The 27,500-nt window shown below is 49.1% G+C and overlaps 1 protein-coding gene and 3 non-coding genes across 4 annotated transcripts in view; 3 read left to right on the forward strand and 1 right to left on the reverse strand.

The window, feature by feature from the left end:
* LOC135811291 (DNA-dependent protein kinase catalytic subunit-like) overlaps positions 1-27,500 on the forward strand; it is a 174,372-nt gene that overhangs the window by 29,710 nt on the left and 117,162 nt on the right. Inside the window, exons 10-31 of the mRNA XM_065324508.1 lie at positions 1,513-1,563; positions 1,801-1,896; positions 2,265-2,347; positions 6,786-6,870; positions 7,317-7,485; positions 7,957-8,006; positions 8,507-8,623; positions 9,768-9,908; positions 10,761-10,948; positions 13,203-13,286; positions 13,720-13,795; positions 15,581-15,682; positions 18,215-18,334; positions 18,776-18,932; positions 20,615-20,745; positions 21,413-21,680; positions 22,081-22,139; positions 22,779-22,859; positions 24,068-24,136; positions 24,669-24,917; positions 25,340-25,468; positions 26,145-26,272. Of these exons, the coding sequence (XP_065180580.1) occupies positions 1,513-1,563; positions 1,801-1,896; positions 2,265-2,347; positions 6,786-6,870; positions 7,317-7,485; positions 7,957-8,006; positions 8,507-8,623; positions 9,768-9,908; positions 10,761-10,948; positions 13,203-13,286; positions 13,720-13,795; positions 15,581-15,682; positions 18,215-18,334; positions 18,776-18,932; positions 20,615-20,745; positions 21,413-21,680; positions 22,081-22,139; positions 22,779-22,859; positions 24,068-24,136; positions 24,669-24,917; positions 25,340-25,468; positions 26,145-26,272 (2,633 nt within the window). The remainder of the gene's footprint in view (positions 1-1,512; positions 1,564-1,800; positions 1,897-2,264; positions 2,348-6,785; positions 6,871-7,316; positions 7,486-7,956; positions 8,007-8,506; positions 8,624-9,767; positions 9,909-10,760; positions 10,949-13,202; positions 13,287-13,719; positions 13,796-15,580; positions 15,683-18,214; positions 18,335-18,775; positions 18,933-20,614; positions 20,746-21,412; positions 21,681-22,080; positions 22,140-22,778; positions 22,860-24,067; positions 24,137-24,668; positions 24,918-25,339; positions 25,469-26,144; positions 26,273-27,500) is intronic.
* Trnal-caa (transfer RNA leucine (anticodon CAA)) lies at positions 16,514-16,636 on the forward strand. The gene is made up of 2 exons: positions 16,514-16,551; positions 16,591-16,636. It is a non-coding gene; the product is annotated as a tRNA-Leu (tRNA).
* On the forward strand, positions 17,477-17,598 carry Trnal-caa (transfer RNA leucine (anticodon CAA)). The gene is made up of 2 exons: positions 17,477-17,514; positions 17,553-17,598. It is a non-coding gene; the product is annotated as a tRNA-Leu (tRNA).
* Positions 27,319-27,391, reverse strand: Trnaf-gaa (transfer RNA phenylalanine (anticodon GAA)). Its single transcript has one exon. It is a non-coding gene; the product is annotated as a tRNA-Phe (tRNA).

Below are 27,500 nucleotides of genomic sequence, written 5' to 3' on the forward strand. Positions count from 1 at the left end.
GTTCTCTATGAAATCCTAAGAAGTGCTAGCACCAGTTCAGTGTCTAGCACCATGGTGACTGTCAGTGTCTGGCTCCATGATGCTTGTCAGCGTCTAGCTGCATGATGCTTGTCAGTGTGTGGCATGATGCTTGTCAATGTGTGGCTGACTACTAACCACACTGAACAGTTGAGTTGTCGTTTTCAGTGTTGCTCCAGTCCTCTAGACTATAGAGTCTAAACTAGCCCAGCGCATTGCTATTAGTAGCCAGCAAAGTGGCCAAGGGTTTCTTGCAGTGCTCGCAGCGTCTGGTGCAGCACTTGCTTCTAGTGTACATGCAGAACCAGCTAGTATCTGTTGTACATATCCAGTACACTGTCCTCTGCTGTACATGTCCAGTACACTGCCCTCTGCTGTACATGTCCAGTACACTGGCCTCTGCTATGTTTTGCCAGTACAAGAGGTACAAGAGGCCTCGACTATCGGAAAAAAACTACAGCCAACGCACCCACGGGGACCGAAAGGTCGTACTACAGGCTGATTTTGTTCAAATCACGCTTGAAATTAGTTCGTCTTCACGAAAGTTCGCCGTACAGGGTTCGTCGTAAACGAATAATTTTGACTTGATATGATGCCTGGCCAACCCTTGGATTGGCCCTAGTTCGTACTAAAGGAAAGTTCAGCGTCCGTCCTAACGAGATTTGACTGTATATACAGGGGCATCGGAAGGAATTTTTGTGTTGTACGGTCGGCCATCTGAAGTAAAATTTACTCGTGGAGGAGGGGTGGTTGCGCCCAACATTTTGGAAATTTCGATCCCAGATCAGTGTATTTTATTAATTCACGGGGTACCTGGGGCAAAAAGTGGTACGGTCAATACCGTAGTGACCGTACCGTGTCCAATGTCCCTGATATACATGTCAAGTGTTTACCATGGGATGTATGAAAAACATCAGTGTTAACCCGGGGATGATTCCCGGTTTAGTTGGCCAGCGTTATACATTATCTATGGTCGACCCTTTGTTTAGTGCCCCCCCTTCCCCTTTGCCCTTCTCCTCTGCCCTGCCCCCCCCCCCCCCCTGGAGGGCTAGAGCTAGAAGCAATTCCAATCACAGTTTCCCTGAAATCACAGGGTTGCGAAATCTACCCCGGTGTGCGCGATGTGCGCGACGTAATGTAGGAGTTTCGCCAGGTGCTGGGTCAATGCCAGTTGCACACTCTCGGGGTGTTATGGATTTTTGTTGAATGCAACGGAACTTGTTGTTTCTATGGTAACACTACATCGTATACCGGTAGTGCCTATGGTTACTTTGAGACAAGTACCCGAACACGATATCTGGTACAGACTAACTTCTGATATGCGGATGGCTTAGATGGTCGTTACATGTATGGGTTAAGAATACCAAAAATTGATGTCATTGTCGATGTGTGCGTCATTCTGTGTGTGTATGTGTGTGTGTGTGTGTGTGTCTATGTGTCTGTGTGTGCGTGTGTGTCTATGTGTTGTACCGCTCTTTCTTTAAAACTGTACAGGTCGCTCAGAACCTGGATCCTGGCAGCAGCGCGGACATTGAATTGTTCAAGGTTAGTGGCGACATGTGTAACCATTGTTCAACAGTCGCTTTCTTGCTGTAATTATTATACTCTATCATTGTGTGTGTGTGCACGTGTGTGTGTGTGCACGCGTGTGCATGTGTGTGTGTGTGTGTGTGTGCACATGCGTGTGTGCACGTGCATACGTGTGTGTGTGTGTATGTGCACGTGCACGTGCATACGTGTGTGTGTGTGTGTGTGTGTGTGTGTTGGTAACTTTCTGTTCAGGTGTTTATCGACAGTTTTCGCTCCATTATCAACTCGCAGGAAAGTGATACAAAGGAAATCTCAATAGCTATTCGAGGCTATGGCTACTTTGCCGAGGTCAGTGTGTGTGTGTGTGTGTGTGTGTGTGCGTGTGCGTGTGCGCGTGTGCGTGTGCGCGCGTCTGCGCGTCTGCGCGTGTGCGTGTGTGCCCCCTTCTGCCCCCTCCCCTCTCCCTTTCCCTCTCTTATTTTTGACAGTTGTTGTCTTGTCTGTGGAAGGCAATGGGATCACCTCTTGTAATTCCTGTCAAGTTTGTTCTACAGAAGAGTCCATTCTAGACTTTTCTGGTCACCAGCATATCCACTCCGTCTCTTGTTTGCCCTGTGTTGTCCTATGGTACTCATCGTCTTTCCTCTTTGTGATTTCTTTGCTGCTGCTGCTGCTGCTGCTGCTGTTGCTGCTGTTGTTGTTGTTACTGCGAGCAGCCCTGCCGTCGCTTTATGACCAGTAAAGATTTGCAGTTCATGTTCAACGACATGATTCAGCGCAGCGAGCACTTGTTTGTCACGTAAGGTTCTGGATGAAAACATTTCTTTTAGTGATGGCCAAACTGTGCATGCATCTGTGCCTTCATCCATACAGGGTTGTGGCGTCCCTACAGATGCGCAAAACCAGACCTCCAGCCAAGTCTCACATGAACCGTGAAAGAAATGTGCATGCTCCACTGGCCAGCCAGCCAGCCGTGTTCAAGGTGGCTGTCCCTCTCCCTGCCTCTCTCTCGTCTCTGTCTGTTTGTTGTTTAGCCTGCCAACCTAGCCTGCCTGGCCCTGCCCTGCCGTGCCGTGCCCTGTCCTGCCCTGCCCTTCCCCATGCCCTGCTCTGCCCTGCCCTGGCCTGGGAGGATGCGTCTCTAGCGCTATGCCTCATATCAAGAGTAGATAAACAAGAGTGTGCAACTCCGCATCTCTTCTGCACAATCTGCAGATACCCCAGCCCACAGCGGAATTTTTTGTTGGCCACGGCGGAATTTTTTGTTGACGTCACCTTTTTCAGAAAACACGACGTGTGTCGTACAGAGCACACGCAACTGGCACAGGGCAATGTGAGAGCACGTGCTGGGTACCGGCCTTCATCGCGAGTTTGTGTTTTCAAAAACGAATACACTCCCGCTCCTGTAGTTTTTTCCGTGTACGGGTTTTTTGCTGAGGTCGAAAGTACGCCGTTCACTTTCCTCCGGCCGGACACGACTTCAAGTGATGTTCAACTGATCAAGACTGGGTGCCGAGACTGCGAGAGTCTCAACATTGGGGTTCGTGCTCAACTTTTCCACTGCGCGATATTTCACCCACGACTCGTGGACAGCAACCCTTTGGTGGCTGACGAGCGCTTCGCTGCAGGTGTTTTCCACCTGTGAATCACCAAAGGCCACAACGATACTTTCTTCCACTGAGAGATAAGAATAAGAATGATCCGTCTCCGCAGGTAGTCTGCCCGAGACTACGATGGTGCGAAATAGGAGAAGTAGGACCAACCAAAGATTGAGAAACGCAAAGGACTACAGGGACAAGGCCCTACACGTAGTCCTTGTCCCTTTAGTCCTTCGCTTGAGAATTTGAACAAGAAGACAAAACGACGAGCTGATTCCAAAAGGTGACAAAAGCACGATGTTTGAGTTCACAGGTTCATGCGCTTGGTGTACTGACTGCAAATTTTCCGATTGGCATCGGCTGTGAAAACTCGAGGCTGCGAATTCATCAGGTAAAATGGCAAGTTAACCCTTTGGAGTCCATGGTTCGATTTCGAACCATGGGCATTTTGTATGCATGTGGGCGCAGTCAAACTTTCGGTTCTCGACCAAATCATGACCAAATACAACAATCGAAGGGTCTAGATGGTAGAGAAAACTCTCAGCTATCACCTCGAACAGGTCCGAAGTCTCTCCGATTTAGTTTGAGTGAGCGGCGAGCGATCAAACATTTCGAATTTTCTGCGCTGCGTGCTGCGAGTCAGCGGTGCGTGAAAAAAAGGGATTTTCCCAGCTTCATGACAGGCGCGGCGCGGCGCGAAGTCACGGCAAGGTAAGCTTCTACTAAAAAAAAAGTGAACAGTTCCGAGCAAGATTCAGTGAAATGGGTACAGGAGACCGATTTCGTCTCAGATCTGGAGCTGGACTCGCGTTTGGGGTGCGTTGTGGCGGACAATGAAAAGTGCTCTTGGCGAGTTTGGGCTCATTGTATTTCTCTCATCAAGAGCTTTCCAACGAGCGCAAGATCTTCAAAATCGGTGAAGTAGGACCAAAGTTATGTTGGAAATGGAGTGCGCATTTTCGTGACTGCCACAAATTCTGCGGAAGCAAAAAAGTTACGGACTCCAAAGGGTTAAGCGAACGTATAGCCCGGCCAAGTGCTCGAGGCAAAACTTCCCCGAACTACTCGCAGCACGTGCGTCGTGCGGCATGACTCATGATTTTCAGAAAAGATGACGTCAACGAAAAATTTCGCAGTGAGCCATCCCATCCCGGAGTTGCACACTCTTGTTTATCTACTCTTGATCACATCTGTTTGTTTCAGCTACACATCCCTCTAGCAACAGATATGATAGCTAGCACAGTAGTCCTCACTGGACAAGGAGTTTAGGAGACTCTAACGAGGAGTGTGCGAGGATAGCTTGGTAGCACTTCCACGTAGTCAATTGCACACTCGCAAATTACTGTAATATTTTAGTCTTCTGGGTTGTCTGCTGAATGCCTAAGGGCATGGAGTCACTGGTTACAGCGAATCTGAATAGTGGCACTCTCCAACTTGTGTGCATGCTGGCTGGCTTAGCGTAGGAAATTAGAATGCACGTCATGAAAATTACTAGTGGCGGTCGTATACTCTAATTTCAGAAACTTTCGGTGCTCAATATTTTCGGTATGAGGGCAACAGGCTAGGTTAGGTGTTCAGAAATTTTCGGTACGGAGAAGCAGGTCCCTATTGGATTATGTGTGTTAGTGTTTGTTCGGTGTATTGAAATTTTAGGTATGAAACAGGTGCACCGAAAGTACCGAAAATAAAAATACACCGAAAATTTGTGAAATTACAGCAGTCCTCATGTACGTTGTACAGATGCACAACGTTCTGTACTAGTCCGCCCTTGTTTTACCCGCACCTGCGATGATGTCATCACTATTTTGCCCCTCCGTACACGTCATGCACAACGGTGTCAGTCATAGGCGTGCAACTCAATGCAAAGCATGGTCGATGATGTCATTCATTGGCGTGCAACTCAATGCAAAGCATGGTCGATGATGTCATTCATTGGCGTGCAACTCAATGCAAAGTTGTGTTTAAACCGAACACGGATTCTTCGAACGAATAATCTATCGAATAATTTCGCCCTCCATCGAACGAATAATCTATATTCTATCATACACATGATGGCATTTTTCAACACTTTTTCAGCACTTTTTAAGTAGTTTTTTTTGATTTTTTTGCTGATTATCGGATTTTGTTATGTGGAGGTGCAAAACCGGTTAACCTGTACCGCCAAGAGTACATAAACCCCCAGAGTGTGCAACGCCTGATACAGCTCTGCATAGGGTCTTGGTCGAAAGTGGTCAAAGACCGAAAATCACATTCACTGCATCCATGTTTCCCTCGTATGGAAAGAACAGAAATATTACTTGTAGATACCGATAGGAGATTAAAACTTGGAGGAGATGAGATTGAGAAGAAATACTACGAGCAGATCTACGCAGTGCAAATATCAGGAGGGTCAGCACTGAGCATAGATCATTTTTTCTTTTTTTTTTTTTTTTTTTTTTCGATTTCTGATAATTCCTACGACTATTCGATTATTCGTTCACCCCACGAATATTCTACTTGGTCCGCGTCAGCAATATTGTCGCTTATCTTTTGACAATTTGAACTTAGACTTTGGACATAAACGCGTGCACTTGAAGTGATAAAACTTGGTACGATGGACGGTAAGGTATAGAATGACAACTAGCTGCGAGGAATTTATTGTCCAAGGAAGGGTTCCTACTTTTTTCGGTCCTCCTCGTCGCTGCTCTCGGCGCTGGCGACAAATATTTTTGCTCGGGATCGACTCTCTTGCTTTTGCAAGCTCATCTCTCTTCCTCTCCGCTGCCTGGCTATTTTCTAAAGAGAAGTCGATCGTGACGGTCGCCTTCTCTATAGGACTTCGCCTGGGCAGCACGGCAGCCTGTGTGGTTCAAATCAGACGCCGTTCTTTGAAAGATTTTATTTTGAACGACGACGACGCGTTCAGTACAGTCATGTACTTGCAAATCTCCACGACGCGCTGGATACTCCGAGCGAGGAGCTGGAGGTAAGGGAGGTGCGATCTCAGCTTGATGAGCGATCCCTGAGGTGAGCGATCTCGGCCGTTCAGCAAAATGGAGCTGATTCCGAGTAGCCGATTACTTTCTTGTGGCTTGCGCTGCTCTTGCCTGCACAGCGTAACAAGATAATCTATTTTGATGCGGCGCTGTATCAATCAGAATCACCCACCTGTCGCTCTCGAAATCCACTCGAACTCTAGCTAGACCTTTCAGGTACTAGCAAACTAACTTGCTAACCAAAATTGGGATGAAATGGGCTGCCAAGTAAGCATTGGCGACATATAAACAAAGCTGAAAGATAAGCGACAATATCACTGACGCGGACCAAGTAAATTATTCGATTATTCGATTATTAGTTTCAACACTAATGCAAAGCATGGTCGATGACGTCATTCATTGGCGTGCAACTCAATGCAAAGCATGGTCGATGATGTCATTCATTGGCGTGCAACTCAATGCAAAGCATGGTCGATGATGTCATTCATTGGCATGCAACTCAATGCAAAGCATGGTTGATGATGTCATTCATGGGCGTGCAACTCAATGCAAAGCATGGTCGATGATGTCGTTCATTGGCGTGCAACTCAATGCAAAGCATGGTCGATGATGTCATTCATTCCACTCTTCTCTGGCGTGTCCTAACCTGTCGTGTTCTGCCCAGTGAGGAAGACTTGTTCGAGGACAAGCTGTCTCACTTGCCCAGTTTCCTGGACGCCTTGGCTAATATTCTGCGTGAGATGAACGATGTAAGTCTGCACCTGCTCTACCCACTGGTGCCTGTCTGAGCACCTAAGTTACTTGAATCGCTGTGTGTGTGTGTGTGTGTGTGTGTGTGTGTGTGTGTGTGTCGGTCAATTCTTCAGCCTTGCAAGCTGTTGAATGGTGCGGTCCCAGCACAAGTTGCTATGGCTTCTGCTGTAGCATCGCTATCATCGCCTCCGGCGATGGGCGTCCAATGGTCAAATGGTGTGTGTGTGTGTGTGTGTGTGTGTGTGTGTGTGCACGAGCGGATGTGTGTGAGTCTGTGTGTGTGCGTGCGTGTGTGCGTGTGTTGGTGTGTTGGTGTATGTTGGGGGGTGATGTGCGTGGATGCATATCTGTGTGTGCTCGTTTAAGCGGCACCAGAGGATGTTCCCGGAGCGCAAGGCGATCGGTGGTGTTTCTTTCTGTCACTCTTTTGTATTTGGTGCAGGTGTCGGAAACCTCCGTGGTGTCTCTGGAGAAGTTGGTAGTGCTACTGATGGACCAGTACCCGCGCTTTGCAGTTGGCTACCACACACAATGCTACCGTGCATTGTCCAAGGTCATGCTGGCATTGGCACCTCACACATCCGTACTCAGCTCCTTCCTGTCGCACATCAGTAAGTAGCCTGAGGACCTGTTGAACTTTTACCATCTCCCGGTGCTGTTCTGTTCAGGGGGTGCATGGGCTGGGGCCGCCAGAAAGGTTACAGCACTCGTAAAACGAGCGCTGACTTTGTTGTCGACAGAAAGGTCACGCCGTTTGTAAAGCAAGTGAATGATGAGTTGCTGACTGCCTTTCGTTTGGGCGGGGGGCGTACCTGTAGCATGGCAACACCCGGTGTCATATTGTAAGTTCAACTCATAGCTTGGGGATTCGATTGTGAGGTCCCGGGGCTGGTGGGTTGTTAGTGAGGGGCCCAGCAGGTTTTTATTTATTTATTTTAATTTTTTATTTTATGAAAGTGCATATGCCTACATAGAATGGAAGAGAACAACAACAGTAGCAAGTTGAGTCATGTATTGCGGGGTTCCTGCTGAGTCTCTCTGTGTATCTGCTATCCCGGTGCTTATGTGTACATTGCCTGTAGCTTACCAAGGTCTGATCCGCTCCTGCTCTCATCCCGTACTCCTCGACGAGGTGAGTCAATATATTACTACTACGTGTACAGGACCACCGCCGGAAGCAGTGTTTGAGTGGTCCGGCCATACCATAGACCTTTATACGCTGGGTATGATATAGCGAGTACACATAAACCTCCTCAGCAGTAAACAAGGTTATCAATCAGTTCATTACGATTTTAACTTAGTCGTACCTCCCCCCCCCCCCCCCCCCCTGACTTGTACTTGCATTTTGATACGGTGGTGTGTATGCTACTGGACCTTGTGCGAAGAATGTGTTTTCTTCGCATGCATGGCCTGCGTGTGTGTGTATGTGTGTGTGTGTGTGTGTGTGTGTGTGTGTGTGTGTGTTTGCGTGTGTGTTTGTGCGTGTATGCTTGTGTGTGTGTGTGTGTGTGTGTGTGCGGCATGCGTACATGCGTACGTGCATGCGTGTATGTGCCCGCTTGCGTGTATGTGCCCGCTTGCATATGCCTGCATTCTTGCGTGTGTGTGTGTGCATCTGCAATGTATATGCAGGTGACGATATCGGCCGATGGCTCGGTGGTGGGGGTTGGCGACAGTTCATCTCGTCCTCGTTCCTACTTGGACTACACACAGCTGTGGTATCATATGATTGAAGCACCGCACAGCAAGGTGCAGTAATACTGTAAAACATACAATTTTCGGTGTAACTTTAATTTCTGTGATTTCGGTAGAGAAACCAGGCACCTAAATTTAAATTACACCTAACAGGCACTAGAGTATGCACTGTATGTGAAGGGAACCCTGGTCACCTAATTCTACATTACACCGGAAACCTGGCAGGTCCCTGGCACCGAAATTTTAATGCACCTAAAATTACATGTTTTACAGTAACCACTTGTGCTCTGCTTTGCGGCATGCCACCTGCCCGGGGCCGTAGACTGAACAACAACTTCAAGTCGAGAGTGAATGAAATGTACACCCATACCTCGCTTATCCGGGTGGTCGGGGACCGGGCACTGTCCGTAACTTTGAAGTGTCCGTAACTCCGAATCACACACATGTACATTTTGATGGGGAAGGGCCATAGATACGGCATATGACGTCACCATTTCCACACAAAATTACAGAAGAGTGGTAATATTTCCACTGAAACTCGCCCGAAGGGTGCCCAGGATGAAAGTGCCTGTAAGTTCGGTGTCCAGATAACTGATGAGGTATGAGTCAGTGTATTTCCTTTTCCGTGTGAAAGGATCTATCCGATCAAAAACTGCCAAAATGGAAGCTCTTGTTGGCACAGAGTCTGTGTACATCTGGTACGCAGTCATCATTTACTGTGTTTTCACCAATACAGGCCGAGGCGCTTAGTGGTTTGCGAGCCCTAAAATGTTACCCAATTTGAAAAATATCCACACAAAAGCCCTGAAATGATGTGACGCTAATTTCAGACAGGTGGTAATAAAAGACCGGCGCTAATTTCTGAAAATACCGTAGTTGTTTGTTGTGTGAGCTCTCCGCCCAGGGATAAGTAGACATTTGGTGCATCTGCCACTGTTATTCCACTGAACGTCCCTGTCCACAGCTGTACAGGTCAACCCTCGATAGTACGACATTGGTTACAATACAAACCTCATTAGTAGACAACGATCAGAAATTCCCTGACGCCTGAAACGCGTACATTCACGTCCGCATAGTAGATTATGCTCGTTATAAGACAACCAATTTGAACCTCCCCCCACCCCCCCCCCCTCGGGTTATCTACTAGCAAGGGTAGATAGACCCTGTACTTTGCTTTCATTGTTTGTGTGTTCTGCAGGGCCTTCAGTTGCTCTGGGCCGCTAGGGAGCAGCAGAAGCTGGTGGAGCGCACACTGTACGATGAGCTGATCGCCTCCATTCTCAAGCTGCTCGACAAGCTGGACTTGTCGTCCACGCGCATGGTGGGCCTGGATGGCGAGGTGGGTGCAGAGCATTCTTAGGGGTCGTCGCAAACGTTTTTTTTTTGTCGCCCCTGAAAGCAACATCACTCATGTGTGTGTGTGTGTGGGGGGGGGGGGGGGGGGCAAAATCGCGAGTCGGCAGACACTGTGCGTATACATGTAAATGCATGCAAGTTTGGTCGTCCAGCATAGCAAGCTGCGTTCATTTCAGAGGGAGGGGAGGGGGTCCGAGTACGAAATGAACGATGTTCGTTTCAGGGACGACAAAACAAAAAACGTTTGCGATTACCCCTTACCCACCGGAACTGTTACTTGGAACTCTGCTGTTGTCTACTCCATATCTAGGTTCAGGGGTGTCCATTGGACATGCTATGATCACTACGGTATTGACCATGCAGTGTTTGCCCTGGACACTCCGCTAGTGAGGAGACAACATGCTTTTACCTGTAGGGTTTAAATCTTGTTGAGGAAGGTCCGTGCACGCTGCAGAACGAGCACATGCACTTTTAAAAGTCTTTTACAGACTGTACCATCATGTAATGCTTTCCGATGTCCCCGATCTCCCCGATGTCCCCGATGTCCCCGATCTCCACGATGTCCCTGATGTCCCCGATGTCCCCGAGATCAACTCAACATTTCCGTGAATACCACACTTTGGGTAGGAGTAAGAAAGTTGTTTGCTCGCAAAAATCAAGCTCAACATTTCTGCCTATTTTTTTATTTTTTTGGGGGGGGGGGGTGGAGCACATGAATATTTTGCAGATTTTTATATTTTGCAGATTTTTCATAAAGAGTTTCCTCTCTGCCGTACATGTTCTAAAAACCGTTGAAATTTTCTGAAATTTTTCTTTGTGCTTGTGCTGATCTCAGTTGGAGGTAACTGACGAGAGCACAGACGAAGGCCAGAACAAGGGACAGAGTGGTGCAGACACTGCCACTGCTGCTGCTGCGGTGACGGAGGATGAGGCAGTCGCCGCTAGCTCTGACCCGACGGCCGGTCGACAGGCACGCATGCCCAAGGACTTCCAGATCTTCCTCAACCTGGTCGAGCTCTGCCGGTACGCACTTGTGTGTGTACGTGTGTGTGTGCGTGCGTGTGTGTGTGTGTGTGTGTGTGTGTGTGTGCGTGTGCGTGCGTGCATGCATGCGCGCGTGTGCCTGTGTGTGTGTGGCACTCCGGGACCGGGCACTGCCCACAACATTGAAGTGTTCGTAACTCTGAATCATGCTCGTTTTGACGGCGGACGGGCCGTATATTTGGCATTTGATGTCACTATTTCCACCAATATTGGCTGAAAGAGTTGTAATATTTCCACTAAAACTCACCCGCAGGCTGCCTGGTAGACCGAGGTGCCTGTAACGTCGAGGTCTGGATAGGAGAGAGAGAGGGAGAGAGAGATATGAGTATGGGCTAGAACCATTGCCGTATACATGTACCAATCATTGCCGTATACCAATCATTTGGGTGTGCTGTACCGAGGCTACACACTGTGGACCACATTGAGCCAGTACCTTGTCAATGAAGTACACACATTTCTAGGACCCGGTACAATACAGTCAGACCTCGCTTATCCGGTCCTCTTTTTCCGGATCCCTCTCCACCCGGAAGAAAATAGCTGGTTACAGATTTACAGCATATGAGTACTTCCTCCGCGTCATCGAAATTGTCGCAGTTTGACTTTTGACATAAAACGGGGTATTTACTCACCAGCACTCGTGATACAGGCAAGGAATCGGACATAGGCGATAGTCCTCAGTATAGAGTGACGGCAAAGTTCTAATTTCTGAAATTGGAAGCTGAAGTATTTGAACTAGACGCAATTTCTTCGCTGATGTCGCTGCGACGATAATTTCAACTCGCTGAGATCAGTCAGGCGTTGCAGCCTGCACATTTCTCGTGCCTATGGCCATTCACTCAAGCCTCATCACTGTTTTACCTTAGCTGGGGTGAGAATGACTTCGTGGAACAAGTGGCAGCGCTTGGAGAAACATCGAGGGGTCAGCAAACTAAATGCATGCAACAGCGATAAAATGTGTCGCTCTGGCTGAGACACTCAGTACATGATTGTACCTGCAAGAGCCGTGTAGACTCTACACGTAGTGCTAGTGATGCACGCGCAGGTGCTGTACCAGTGATGTTGAAAAAGAGGTCGCGCTGGACGTGATAGTACACTTACCTGCACGAGCTGTGACCACACAGCTAAAATAAATGGGCATGCCACGGCTAAAAAAAGTTCATTTCAAGATCGAGGTGATTCCGCCGAGGGTAATAAACCGACCTCGCAACGATCGTGTATTCATACTTCGTTGGTGGTGAAGTAGAAATCATCCAGAGCTAGCAGACGACAAGCATAGCGGCTCTTGTCCTGTTGAGAAAGTCAAAGCGTTTGAGATGAGGCGCGACCAACTTTCAACCTTCCTTGAAATATTTCGGAACGATATTTTTGCGTCCATTGACATCAGCGACGACGAAGACTTCATCTCGGCGTGAAAACTCTCAGTCCAACTGTCCTGGAACGTTACTCTACTCTTCAGACTGTCATACTGTGTTATAATTTTTGAATGGTTTAGCTTATGGAGTTGTCAGTAACAAGTGACAAGTCACTAGTCAAACTGCGACAATTTCGATGACGCGGAGGAAGTACGTGATGCATCCAACATAGCCGGTGTCCGATCATCCGGTTCCCTCGCCTATGCGGGTATTTGTTGTGGAAAACGAATGTATGCGGTTATGCGAGGTCTGACTGTATTCTGATGGTTTACTTTATTTCTCCTAGTCGCTTGGAACTCTTCCCTGCTGCTTCACGTCGAAATGTTCTTTTACATGGAAATTCCGACTTGAAAGTTACTAACGCCGTAAAAGCCGTATCAATAAAAAAAAAGTAGTGTTGGTCCACTTCGTTGTTTGTTCATTGCTCTTGTTATCCGCGTGGGTTGCTTGTGTTGCTCGTCATTTGTTCATCGCTATCGTTTGAAACATTTTATTCTCACGATGGCCTGTGGCCAATAAGAGAAGAAGGAATAGGGACACGGGGATCGGATAAAGAGAAATCACAATTTAGCTGAGTGATAAAATAGTAACGATGCTAATAAAGAGTTTATCACACTGAGTGAACACAATGGGACTATGGGGATATGCTGAGCAATGTGAGCAGGGCACAATGGGGCTATGGGGATATGCTGAGCAATGTGAGCCGGGTACAATGGGGCTATGGGGATATGCTGAGCAATGTGAGCAGCTACATACTGAAGAGACAGCTAGAGGTAGTAAGTTTGCTTTGGTTTTTGTCCTGTGTGTTGCTTGTGTCTCAGCTGGTTGCTGCCGCGTGTTCGCACGCCGTTCTTCAGTGACTGGGTGTTGCCGTTCTGTCGACAGCTCATCGTGCACTCTAGCAAGTAAGTACTCTACAGTCCGTACGAGTACATCAACTCTGCAAGGTCTGTAGGCGTGCTAAGCTGCGAGACTGCTTCCGGTCAAGTTTGGGAAAGCATGTGGATTTCAATCTCACATTAATGTCAATGATGCCTCGGAAGCCAGTGCGGAAGTCTTGTGCAATCTCACTTTTCTATGTGTTTGATGTGCACCATGGACACGTCAGTCGTATCGCCTGTTATAGCCTCTGTGTGTGTGTGTGTGTGTGTGTGTGTGCATTCGTTTGTTCGTGTGTATGTGATATGCTGTGTGTGTGTGTGTGCGTTTGTGTGTTTGCGTGTGTATTTTGTGCATGTGTGTGTGTGCGCATGTGTGTACATGGGTGCACGTGCGTTTACATGTGTGTGTGCATGTGTGCGCGTGCGTTTGCATGTGTCTGTGCATGTGTATATCCAGATACCCTCTCGTCAGTGGTTTCTACAAGCTATTGTTGGTTGCCATGAAGATCTGCAGCAGGATATCGTATTTCAAGGTGAGCTCGCTGGTCAAACACATCACCCAGCATCATCTGTATGTGTCTTTATGTCGACAATTCCAAATGTCTGCTTTTTCACAGAGCAGGCGAAGCGAAACCTAGTTTTGCCTTCTTTGTAAGTAAGCTCTGCTCGTTGTGGTGCTGAGCAGTGTGTGTGTGTGTGTGTGTGTGTGTGTGGACATAGGAAGAACTCTACTGCGTATACCGAAACCAAGAGAACAAACTGTGCGGTAACCATTCTTTTGTTGGTGATAGATAACTGCAATGGGAACGCCCACGTCAGAGATAAATGTGAAATGTGAAATGTATGTGTGAAAGGAAAAAAATTTTCAGAACCCACTGTGTATACGCTCTTTTAGTCGCAGTCTTGCATATCATGGTGATTCAGCCCTGGCATCTAGCATGCCATGGTGGTTCGTCAAGTTAACTCGTCTGCTTTGGCTACGTGTGTGCGTATGTTTCTAGGCATGTGTTCTGTCTGTTTTCCGTATTTTCCGGAGTATATGCCGCACCAAGATTTTTCGTCATAAAATACAGATATCTTCCCCGTTTGACTCGGGAGAATGAAGTTGAAGACACCACTGCAGCTGTACTTATGGTTGATAAATATGGTGTGTTTACCGCCACATTGCCAGGTGTGTCTTTGCCATCATATTTATCAATCTTCCCCCATTTACCACCATTAATTTGACCATGGTAATATAAGCCGCTCCACGACTTCTTTTGGGGGAATTCCTAGTGTTTAAAGTGCGACTTCAGGGATCGATTTATCCGGGTTCGCATCGCAGTTTGCGAATCAAAATTCACTGGCTGCGATTCGATTTTAGTTTTTTATCGCCCAAAACTGCGATGCACTACGAAGACCAGTTGTGTGCAGTTGGCATGCGACTGTTGTACACACTGCTGACTAGGGAGTAGTATTTTACTACTCCAACCAACTCAACTGGCCTGTCCTGCTCAGTCCGCGCGCGGGTCGCGGATCGCGCTCTTTCGATTTTGGACACTGCACTAGCACTGGTCGTACGCGACTGCAGTCTTCTGAAGTTTTGTACGCGGCGGTGACTTTTCCTGATGTTCTCCTTTCTTCTTTCACTGTCAAGCTCAGTTTGTTTCTGTTCGACAAGGCACAGTTGAAGTAGACGGTTCTTAGTCTCATCTAGCGAACATGTCAGTGAATCTGATCAGTGATTCACTGTCCAGAAGAGGGACAAAGAACTGGACGCGCCAGGAATGTCGATTCGTTTCGATAAAGAAAAGGAGAAAAGCGAAATTCGATGCGCTTTGCACAAAATGTCACGATCGTTTGAGCGCTTTCCTGAGGTTTCTTTGTCGAAGGAATCAGTGGAACTGCCCTGTTGAAGGACATTGTGTTGTGAAGAACTCGAAGTCGGATGGACGCTGAACATGTAACGTGCCCAAGCGAAAACTCTAACGTAAATCTTCGGGTCGAACATTCGCTTGGAAAAGCAAATAGCAACTGCAGCTATTGTCCTCTTCTGTACGAAATCCTGCTATTGTACAGCTATAAATGTAAAAGGAAAACTGCTAATCAATACTGGGAGTTGCTGGTCAATTGTAAAACTGTGTAGCAGTGACTGCTATGCAAAAAAATCAAAGTAAATCGATCCCTGGACTTATACATGTACTCCGGAGAATACGGTATCTGTCTCACTATCTTTCTTGATACTGACGAATACTGATCTATGAAGTCTGTGTGTCTGGCTGTTTGTCAACCCGCCCGTCCACCCGTCCGTCCGTCCGTCCGTCTATATGTCCTGATAGGAATGTCAAGCGCAGGAAGTGGGTGACGACGCTATGGACACAGCATCCAGCTCATCGGCTGTTCACCAATGCTTCGCACTGCTGCAGAAGTTCACTGCCGAGGTAAGCAGTATTCTTTATTGACGGCCGCTACAGTTGAGAGACCATTAGGGGTAGCCAGGCGCGTAGCCTGCATGGGGCACGGGGGGCACTTGTGCCCCCCACCCCCTAAAAGTGTTGACCTAGGTTCAGCATGCACATGATGACCATGAATACGGGGGGGGGGGTACGTGCCCCCCCCCCCCTTCAAAAAAAGTTTCGACCTAGGTTCAGCATGCACGTGATGATCATGAATGACATGCGCCAGCTATCCTACACCCATGTATCCATGTACCCCCCCCTCCCTAAAAGGGGGACCAGCTACGCCCCAGGTAGTGGCGTATACTTGTTGAGAGAACTACAGTAACTGTTTAAGTGAGTGGTACTCCGACTGATGTGTTTTTCCATTGAGCGTCAAAGAACAAGCATTTGCCAAATACAGTGTACTCTACTGGCTTTTACGTAGTGACTCCACTACGTGTGGGCTAGAGTTCAGTAAAACCAAGAGTACATAACCCCCCAGAGTGTGCAACGCCGATCCAGCTCTGCATAGGGTCTTGGTCGAGCGGAATCGGATCTTCTGATGTCATGCGTACACTCCACACCAGTGCAAGGCCGGTCTCGAGGCAGGGCACCATTGTTTTTGATCCAAGAGTACCCGCGACTCCCCGGGTTCCCCTCAGATTTGTACGGTATTATGACGCAAAGATCCGATTCCGCTCGACCAAGACCCTATGCAGAGCTGGATCAGGCGTTGCACACTCTGGGGGGTTATGTACTCTTGGTAAAACCTGTCATTGCCGGACGCCCTAGCCGAAATTATGGTTGTATTCAGCATTGATGTTGTTGTCCTGTGTCAGGATGGCCGAGCGGTCTAAGGCGCCAGACTCAAGGTCCTGTGTACCTTCTGCAGTCAATGCAGATTGGGAGCCTTCTGGTCCACGTATGTGGGCGTGGGTTCGAATCCCACTTCTGACACTCATTTTTTTTCTTTTTTACACCAGAATCATCTCGATTAGAAACGTGGCTTTTTATTTTTATCAATGTTCTCAATATTCTCAGGGCTACACTATTCATGACAAGAGTGTGCAACACCTTTCTTGACAGCTGCGATGTGTGGAGTTTTTTCTACAATCCTTTCCTTTGCTTCGACTACTGTGGTTGCGATGTACAATTGCGATACGTACCGTGAACTCGTGTATAAACGCCGAGGCTATAATTTTTGACTTTTTAGGGAACTTTCGCAGGCTTTTTTGCTAGACAGGCTTGTATGTGAATTGTAGTACCAGTATTCTGGTTCGTTGAATACAGGTATGCTCAATATACAGGTATGCTCAATATCGCCGGCATCACAGCCATTTCAGCACAAATCGGTTTGGTTACGCATCTTTTTCTACACATTTCGTCTGTTGATATCTGATCAACGCCACGAGTTTACATTCCCGTGTGGCTCAGTTATACATACGACAGTGGATGTAGTGTAGCTTGTACAATCTACTGATCAAGGACAGTAAGAGTGAGCGTAGTGTCACATTTTGAAGCCGCGGCCACTATACAAGGGCGGCTTATGTGCGATTTGATGTTTCCAAAAGTGCGGCTTCTATTCGAGGTCGGCTTTTATTTAGGTGCGGCTTTTATACAAGACTTTCCGGTACGCGGAGACACCTCGTATCAAGCCAAGACGTATGGGGAAGCCATGAATAAAAATACGAAAAATCTACAAAACTACATTCATCGCCTTTTGTACTTAATACATGCAATCGGTCAATCAAGATGAAACTCTCATGGACTTTCCCACACCCAGTAGCGTTGTCCTGTGTCAGGATGGCCGAGCGGTCTAAGGCGCCAGACTCAAGGTCTTGTGTACCTTCTGCAGTCAATGCAGATTGGAGCCTTCTGGTCCACGTATGTGGGCGTGGGTTCGAATCCCACTTCTGACACTCATTTTTTTCTCTTTTCTTTACCAAACAGTATTCCCCCAAATAGAAGTCACATCTTTCTTTCTTCTTTTTTTTTAGATAATAGTGAGTTTCTGCTACACGGAACTACGTACCAAACTCTGTGTCAACTGCAGTGCAGTTGGACACGGGTTTTTCGTACGTTGCGCCGGTTCTGCTGTGCGTAGCATGCTCTAACTTCCCGCCACATGTACCCTGTGCGCTCAGTTTGGACCAGTCGGTGTGAAGTGCGCTTCACACGGAAAAACCGTATGAAAAAATCCGTGTGAAACTTGATCTCGAACCGCGGCAAAGTTTCCATACATACTATGGTACGGTTTACCGTGTAGCAGAAACTCACTAAAAGGGACGTTTAGCAACGCGAAAGTTCGAAAGAAAAAGGGATTGCATTGCAATCAAGTGTGACCTTTCGGTCAAGTGAGCGCACTGAAACTTTACGACCGAGATCTGAAAATGTCAGTGAGTGCAATTTATATTTGTATGCGGCTGGTAATCAGGAACAAACAAGTGCGAGTTGAGTTGTTCATGGCCACTGGTTGTTGTTCCATCTTGTACATGTATGTATTTGGTGTTGTGTGCATGTCTGCTCTAATGGCAGGTTCTGATACGGTGTCGCCAGTACAAAGACGATCTACTCGCCTCATGCCTCCAGTTTGTGCTGGCGTTGCCCGTGGAGCTTGTTGCCATGGATACAGAGCGTCTCGTTCCTTCTCTGCAGGTGAGCACAATCGTCAGTGTGCATGCTACCGAGATAGGGGAATTCCCTTTCATGGATCGGTCCTGTATACCTTTCATGGACAGGTGCAGTTTGCTATTGGGACTAGGGGAGTTCCCTGTCATGGACTGATACTGTATGCTACTGGAATTAGGGAGTTCCCTTCATGGACAGGTTCCGTTTGCTACAGGTATAAGGGAAATTCCCTTCATGGACCAGTCTACCTGCGCTGTGAAGACTTGACCATTACATATTGGGCAATGCGTAGTGACGATGCCTCTTACACAATGTGCATAGCAAAACTGTTACAATTGTTCTGGTGGTGACAGTCAATGTTTTCTTCAGACTTTCCCGTTTGCATATTTCCCTCAAACCAATGACTTGTTTTTTCCTTTCCTTTTTCAATTTCCTGCTCACCTTGTGTTGTGTGTTGTTTTCTTGCAGCTTGCGTTACAGCTGGGTCTGAGCTATCTGCCGCTTGCCGAGGCTGCTCTCGATGCCATGGAGACGTGGAGCAATCGTCTGACAAAGCAAATGCAGCCGCTATTCGGCAGTATTCTGCCATGTTTGGACGACTACCTGCGTACAACGCCGCAAACAGGTAGGGGCAAGAGTACTTGAATAGCAGTACCGTAAAGTACCACATGAGCGCCCCGCCGTCTCGTCCTTCCGTGGTCGTCTTGTGGAGGTGGTGTCCTGTCTGAAGGTCAAGCGACACGGACCTTGTACACACATTGCATGTTGTGGAGTCAATCCGTACTCAATTTACCTTCGAGCTGATGCGAGCTCCATGCAAGAACATGCAAAGTGTGACCTTAGTACGCTAAAGTTCTCACACCGGACGAACTTAGTAGCACTCTGCCATACCTTTTCCTTCCCTTGGCCGTAAAATCAAGGTGGGGCGCTCTCGCAAGACGGGGCACTCTGGCGAGACAGGGCGCTCTGGCGAGACGGGGCGCTCTGGCGAGACGGGGCGCTCTGGCGAGACGGGGCGCTCTGGCGAGACGGGGCGCTCTGGCGAGACGGAGCGCTCTGGCGAGACGGGGCGCTCTGGCGAGACGGGGGCGCTCTGGCGAGACGGGGGCGCTCTGGCGAGACGGGGGCGCTCTGGCGAGACGGGGTGCTCTGGCGAGACGGGGTGCTCTGGCGAGACGGGGCGCTCTGGCGAGACGGGTCACTCTGGCGAGACGGGTCACTCTGGCGAGACGGGGCGCTCTGGCGAGACGGGTCACTCTGGCGAGACGGGTCACTCTGGCGAGACGGGTCACTCTGGCGAGACGGGTCACTCTGGCGAGACGGGGCACTCTGGCGAGACGGGGCGCTCTGGCGAGACGGGGGCGCTCTGGCGAGACGGGGGCGCTCTGGCGAGACGGGGCGCTCTGGCGAGACGGGGCGCTCTGGCGAGATGGGGCGCTCTGGCGAGACGGGGCGGGGCGCTCTGGCGAGACGGGGCGCTCTGGCGAGACGGGGGCGCTCTGGCGAGACGGGGGCGCTCTGGCGAGACGGGGGCGCTCTGGCGAGACGGGGGCGCTCTGGAGAGACGGGGCGCTCTGGCGAGACGGGGCGCTCTGGCGAGACGGGGGCGCTCTGGCGAGACGGGGCGCTCTAGCGAGACTGGGCGCTCTGGCGAGACGGGGCGCTCTGGCGAGACGGGGGCGCTCTGGCGAGACGGGGGCGCTCTGGCGAGACGGGGGCGCTCTGGCGAGACGGGGGCGCTCTGGCGAGACGGGGCGCTCTGGCGAGACGGGGGCGTTCTGGTGAGACGGGGGCGTTCTGGCGAGACGGGGCGCTCTGGCGAGACGGGGCGGGGCGCTCTGGCGAGACGGGGCGCTCTGGCGAGACGGGGTGCTCTGGCGAGACGGGGCGGGGCACTCTGGCGGTACTATATGGTACATGGTCCACAGTAAAACCTGTCCATCCCCTCTACTGAGCAATTTTATACTGGCAGCCTTTTAGTGCCTGAATCTCGAATCCTCTTTTTAAGTTGTTTCCCATGCAATGTCAGTCGATGTTGGATGATGGCTTGCCCTCTGGATTCTAGTTGCTTCTTCTGGCAACAAATCTGTATGTTCGTGATGTGAAGCAGCCAAGTTTGTTTCACACCTGTGTGTGTGTGTGTGTGTGTGTGTGTGTGTGTTTGTGTGTGTGTGTGTGTGTGTGTGTGCGTGCGTGCGTGCGTGCGTGCGTGCGTGCGTGCGTGCGTGTGTGTGTGTGTGCATGTGCGTGCGTGCGCGCGTGTGTCTGTGTGTGTCTGTGTGTGTCTGTCTGTGTGTGTATCTTCAGTAACGGAAGGTGCTGATGCTGCGGAGAAGCGCAAGCTCACTGTTATGGTATTGAAGTCAAAACGTCAAACGACCGCACACGGACGCAAGTTGCCACTGCGAGTCCTGCGCGCTTTGAGCAAGAACAACAAGGTACACTTATCTGTTATTGTGACCGACTGTAACATGTGTGAAATGGAGTGCCGCTCTCTTTGGCCAGTACGATGATATGTCGCAGAGCGAGGCCATCCAGATATTGGCCGGGACCATGACCTGGTGTTGGGCAGGACTATGACCTGGTGTTGGGCAGGGCCATGATCCGCTGTTGGGCAGGACTATACATGACCTGGTGTTGGGCAGGACTATGACCTATTGTGGGGCAGAGCCATGCCCTGGTGTTGGGCGGGGCCTTGACCCAGAGGTGGGGCAGGTCCATGATCTGCTTTTGGGCAGGACTGTGTATGACCCAGTGCTGAGCAGGGGCATGCGGGTGTTGCGCATGGTCAGGACCTGTTTTTTTGTTTTGTTTTCGGGCAGGACTACGATCCGCTGTGTTCTAGAACTGATATGCAAAACCTTGCTTGGTTTCGTGCCATCTCCTCTCTTTGCTAGCAACTTGCAATCGTGTCAGGACAGCACCCATAGTCGAGTCCTCTCTTTGCTAGCAGCTTGCAATCGTGTCAGGACAGCACCCATAGTCGAGTTGCACACCACTGGTACATGTATCTGGACTCAACTTTTTTCTTCTTCTGTTTGCAATTGTGTTGTTTGTTTGTACATTCTGACTGTGGGTGGGTTGTGAATTGCGTGGCCTCTCTAGGGTGACGAGCCGGCTCTGACCCGAGTGCGTCATCGTATTGTTCATTTGCTGGGTTCTCTGGGCGGCCACACCAGCCTGCAACTTGTGCGCGGCAGGGCCGATGACACATCCTCTTCCGCATCGTCATCATCACTGTCCAACAGCGGACCGGCGGCTGGCGGTGCAGGGACGTTGTCCCCGGCTGCCACATCCGCTGTGGCGTGGGACAGCAAGCGTCGCCTGGAGTTCGCCGTGCCCTTCATTGACATCAAGCCCAATATTCACCTGGGTTAGTTGTTCATAGTACACATTGCACCCCCCCCCCCCACACTACTTTTTCTGTCTGTTTATCTGCTAATCTGTGATTTGTTTGTAGTCTTTTTTTTCTCTCTTTTTTCTAGTTCTTGCCCAAGGTGGGTTGTTGGGGGTGTAGGTAGGGTGTTCTTGGCAACAGGTCTCAGGTGTTTTCATGCAAAGAGAGTCACCACCACCGTGTTTTGTCCATGTATGGTGATTGTTTGTGTGTGTGTGCGTTTGTGTGCGTGCGCGCGTGTGTGTGTGTGTGTGTGTGTGTGTGTGTGTGTGCGCGCGTGCGCGCACGCGTGGATGTGGGTGTGTGGGTGTGTGTACACCCATGTGCGTATGTGTGTATTTGTACTTGTGTGTGAGCGTTGTCTTCCTGCTGTCAGATCCGTTCTTGCCCCGGATTGTAGAACTTGCAACGTCATCCAGTGATCGGCAGACCAAGGTTTGTTCCCTTGCGGGTGTTCGGCTGGTCAGTCAATGGTGCAGCCAGTCAGTTGGGCAGTCAGCTGAGTGCGTAATCAGTCAATTGGGCAGCCAGTCAATTGGCAGCCAGTCAGTTGGGCATTTTGTGTTTGTGTGTTTCTGATTGTTTGTACTGGTATATATTTTATCGCCCACGAAAATCTTATGAGCTCGAATTGGCACCTGCAATTAATTGCATGTTCTTTTCCAGAGGGAGCATTCATTCCTGTTCCCAATTACCTGCCCCAGATCTATCTATCACAGCTTATTAACTGTGTTTGTGTGTGTGTGTGTGTTTGTGTGTGTGTGTGTGTGTGTGTGTGTATGTGTGTATGTGTGTTTGTGTGTATGTGTGCGCGCGTGCGTGTGTGCATGCATGTGTATGTGTGTGCGCATGCGTGAGTGTGTGTGTGTGTGTGTGTGTGTGTGTGTGTGTGTGTGTGTGTGTGTGTGTGTGTGTGTGTGTGTGCATGTGTGTGTGTGTGTGTGTGTACCTGTGTGTGTGTGTGTGTGTACGTGCATGCGTGGGTACGCACTTATGCGTGCATGTACATATGTGTATGTGACTATGTGTGTGTATGTACATACATCTGCACACATGTGTGCATGTACACTATAGGTTGTGGCATGTGAGTGTCTCCACTCACTGGCTGTCTACATGATAGGCAAGGGATCACGCCAACCAGACGGCGCTGAAAAGGTGAGAGTCAACATTTTCTAGGACGGTGCTGCAGGTCCAGAGGTATGTAGGCCTGAGGGTGGAGTGTGGCGAGGAGTATGTAAGCCTGAGGGTGAAGTGGGGCCAGGAGTATGTAGGCCTGAGAGTGGAGTGTGGTGAGGAGTATGTAGGCCTGAGGGTGGAGTGTGGCCAGGAGTATCAGCTTACACTGCTCTTTGACTCAGCAGCAGCAGCAGCAGCAGCAGCAGCAGCAGCAGCAGAAGCTCGTGCGGCCGTGCGTGTGTTTGTGTGCTTATTTTTTGCTTTTCCAAACGGATAGTATGTACTTTACGTAGGAGTCTTTGCTATATATACTTGTAATTAAAACAGAGAGGTTCCAGGCTGTCCAATTGAGCACTCAATACCAAAAGGCAGAGCTAGTTCAAACAATAATAAGAGGATGAAAAAAGTGTTTTTACTCCGAGTTTCACGCACTCATCGCACAGCGATCACCAGAAAACAGACTTGTAATTATCCATTCTGCATATATATATACATGCACTCTGCGCTAACATCACACTGCTAGCGCTGCCATTACCTCTACAACCTCTACCTACAACATCCACACACCTTGCTCACTACCTCCTGCCCGCACCAGCCACACATTCTGCGCTACCATTGCATGGCTAGCCCTGTCACTGCCTCTACAGCCCCGTGCCTACAACAATCACACACTCTGCGCACATCCTCCTGCCTAAAATAACACCTCTAGCCCTGAACCTTATACAGCCCCCACATTCACACACAGCTTTTCATACAGCGCTACAAGACCCACCCTCTCCTGGCATATACATATATACCGGCATGGTCGGCACCCCATCCTCATGTTGCGTGATGATTGCGTAAGCATGAAACTTTAAGTAGCAGCAAACAAGCCTTAGTTGTCCTTGTTGTTCTGTAATTATCTATTCTGTGTAAATTGACTACACACCATTGTTGCACTTTGTGGTCAGCCACAGAGTGCAACAGTGGTGGTGGTAATGTAGTCAATTTTACGCAGAATTTTCAACAGCCGAATGCTGCTGCTTACCTTCTGTTTGTGTGTGTGTGTGTGTACGTGTATGTGTATGTGTGTGTGTGTGTGTGTATGTGTATGTGTGTATGTGTGTGTGTATGTGTGTGTATGTATGTGTGCGCATGTGTGTGCATGTGTGTACGTATGCTTGCGCGTGCCTGTTTCCGCTGTGCAGAGTCCGATGGGCAAGCTGTACAAGCGAGTATTCCCGGTGTTCATGCAACTGGCGTGTGATGTGGAGCTGGTACGTTCTTGCTCTTGGATTCTGTGTCTTGCTATACATCGTCCTAAAGGTGGATGTTAACTTTTGTTAACTTTGTTGTTGTCACGATCCCTATTGCATGTAGTTAACCTCCTTGTACCGTAGCATTTAGTTTAAAAACTTTGCATTTCGGGTTTTGTCCAATCTGTTATTCCATTATGGCTGGTGCCCTCGATGACATGAAATACTGATGGTGCTCTGGACCAGAACTTTGCGAATATGTAGCACTGGGATGCACCAAAGTCCCTGTAACCTCCGCCGGTTCTGGTGACCAAGCACATGTCTATGGCAAGTGGGGGTTTCCACATACAATGTAGGTGCAAGATGTTTGCAAGTTGTGCAATGCCATGTTGTGCGGTGCGTGTTTGCGCATTGCGTTTGCGCATTGCGTGCTTGCGTGTTGTGTGTTTGTGCGTTGTGTGTTTTCACATTTTTTGTTTTGTTTTTGCACGTTGTGTGTTTGTACGTTGCATGTTTGCGCATCGTATGTTTGCGCGTTGTCCATCCATTGCAGGTTGCCGTTCAGCTCTTTCGTCCGCTAGTGTTTCAGCTGATCCACTGGCTGACCAGCAACCGTACGTTTGAGAGCACGGAGACCATGGTGCTGCTGGACGTGATCCTGGACGGTCTGGTGCAGGCGGAGAACACACAGCTGCGTGACTTCTCGGCCAGCTGTGTGTGCGAGTTCCTGACCTGGTCCATCAAGCAGAGCTCAGCACAGCAGCTGGAGAAGAGCCCCATCAACACCAAGTCACTACTGAAGGTAATGGACATTGCCTTACAAACGCATGTACACACACGTACACACGTACACGTACACACACACATACACACACGTACACACACATACACACATGCGCATGCACGTGTGCGTAGTGTGCAAACGTCTGCAGTGCCATCACTCAGAGTTTTATGCTCATAATCCAATACTCTTTTTACTCATACACTGTATCTTTTGCAATACTCATACGCCATATCTGATGTGTGTGTGTGTGTGTGTGTGTGTGTGTGTGTGTGTGTGTGTGTGTGTGTGTGTGTGTATTCTGTCTTTCTGTCTGTCTGTCTATCTGTCTGTCTGTCTGTCTGTCTGTCTGTCTGTCTGTCTGTCTGTCTGTCTGTCTGTCCTGTCTGTCCTGTCTGCCCTGTCTGTCTGTCTGTCTGTCTGTCTCTCTGTCTGTGGTACAGCGTCTGTTCAGCCTAGCTCTGCATCCGAGTGCTTTCAAGCGTCTCGGAGCAGCACTGGCCTTCAACCATATCTACACAGTGCTCCGTGAGGAAGAGTCCCTCGTCGACATGTTTGCTATAGAGATACTTGTGAGTACACGGTTGTGGACAGCTTGCAACCGAGGAGAGGTGTCTGGAGTCTGTGCGTGGTTGTTTGGTGCATGGTTGTTCGGTGCATGGTTGTTCGGTGCATGGTTGTTCTGTGCATAGTTGTTCTGTGTATGGCTGTTTTGTGCATTGTTGTTCTGTGCATGGCTGTTCTGTGCATGGTTGTTCTGTGCATGGCTGTTCTGTGCATGGTTGTTCGGTGCCTGGCTGTTCTGTGCATGGTCGGTCTGTGCATGGTTGTTCTGTGCATGGTTGTTCTGTGCATGGTTGTTCTGTGCATAGCTGTTCTGTGCATCATTGGCCTGTGCATAGTTGCTCTGTACATAGTTGGTCTGTGTGTAGCTGCATACGTTTGCATATCACGGTAAAACAACAGTGGAGCAAGGCTAGCTCGTTGCAACTCTGAGTTTCTTGCTCCGTGCAGTCATCAGGCTACACACCTGAGAGATAGACCATGCCGCACTCTCCTTTGTCCTGAGCAAGTGTGTATATGTGTGTGCTTGTGTGTGTGTGTGTCTGTCTGTCTGTGTGTCTGTGTGTCTGTGCGTCTGTCTGTGTGTGTGTGTGTGTGTGTGTGTGCGTGTGTGTGTGTTTATGTTTGTGGCCTGTCTGTGTGTATACGTCCATGTGCGTTTTTTGTGCACGTGTGTATGTGTAGGTGAACTTTTTGTTGAGCCTGCGCATGGCACACCAGGACGCATCAGCACTGGGAACCCAGGAGCACTGCTGCACGGCGATACGTCATCTGCAGAGGATTCTCAAAGTCAAGGCCAAGCTCTTTATCAAGTGAGTGCGAGACGACGGTGTTCACAGTTTGGGAATGGGAGCTTTGTGTGTATGTCCAGTGCATCGTAATGAAATCTGATAGCTTTGTGTGTATGTCCAGTGCATCTTAATGAAATCTGATTGAGTGAGTTAGTTTAGTGCCGGGTGCTGTTCAGTCCCAGATTTGTGGATACTGCTGGGCTGTGCGCTGGTGCAGTCTGCTACACAGTCCCAGACCTGCAAAAACTGGGCTGTACACTGGTGCAGGGCACTGTGCAGTGCCAGACCTGCAAACACTGGACTGTGCACTGTTGCAGGGCGCTGTGCCGTCCAAGACCTGCAAACACTGGACCTCACGTACCCACATACCCACACGTACTGTAAAAGCAGAAATTTTCGGTGGTGTTTTATTTTCGGTATTAAACTTCGGTGCCAACAATTTTTACCGAAAATAAAGCGCACCAAAAATTTCGGTACTACCGGTACTGTATACATGTACCGTAAAGTACCGCCAGAGCGCCCCACCATCTCATCCTTTCGTGGTCGTATTGTGGAGGTGGTCTGCTGTCTGTAGGTCATACGACATGAACCTTGTACACATATTGCACGTTTTGCAGTCAATCCGTACCTTCGAGCGGACACAAGCTCCACACAAAAACCTGCCAAGCGTGACCTTGTAGTACACTAAGAGTCTCACATCGTACAAACTTCGTTGCACTCTGCCATACGATTTTCCTTTCGCAGGCTGTAAAATCAAGGTGGGGCGCTCTCGCGAGACGGGGAGCTCTGGCGGTACTTTACGGTAGTACTAGTACACTTACCTGGAAAACGGGTTTTACCGAAAATTTCCCTCCACTGAACCGCCGATTTTGGAGAATACCGAAAATATTACACCACCGAAAGTTTCTGCTTTTACAGTATGTGCAATGCAAGCAGGATAGCACATGTGCTTGAGAAAGAATCATACTCCCAACGTTAGGACTCACTGGAGCTTCATATCCTCTTTATTTCTGCCATAATTCATCTGGGTGAGCTGGGCTGAAGCAGAAAAAAAGAAGAAAAAGAAGTGCCGAAACCCGGGATTGAACCAGGGACCTTTAGATCTTCAGTCTAACGCTCTCCCAACTGAGCTATTTCGGCTTGACAATTATGGCAGGTTGCGAGCCTTTGATGATGTGGCAACGGAGCATCTTGTAATAGGCACTACTGTCCTATTCTTCAGCTGTGTTCACAACTGGCGCGTGGACAC

This window comes from Sycon ciliatum, chromosome 3 (assembly GCF_964019385.1).
Source record: "Sycon ciliatum chromosome 3, ocSycCili1.1, whole genome shotgun sequence".
NCBI lineage: Eukaryota > Metazoa > Porifera > Calcarea > Leucosolenida > Sycettidae > Sycon > Sycon ciliatum.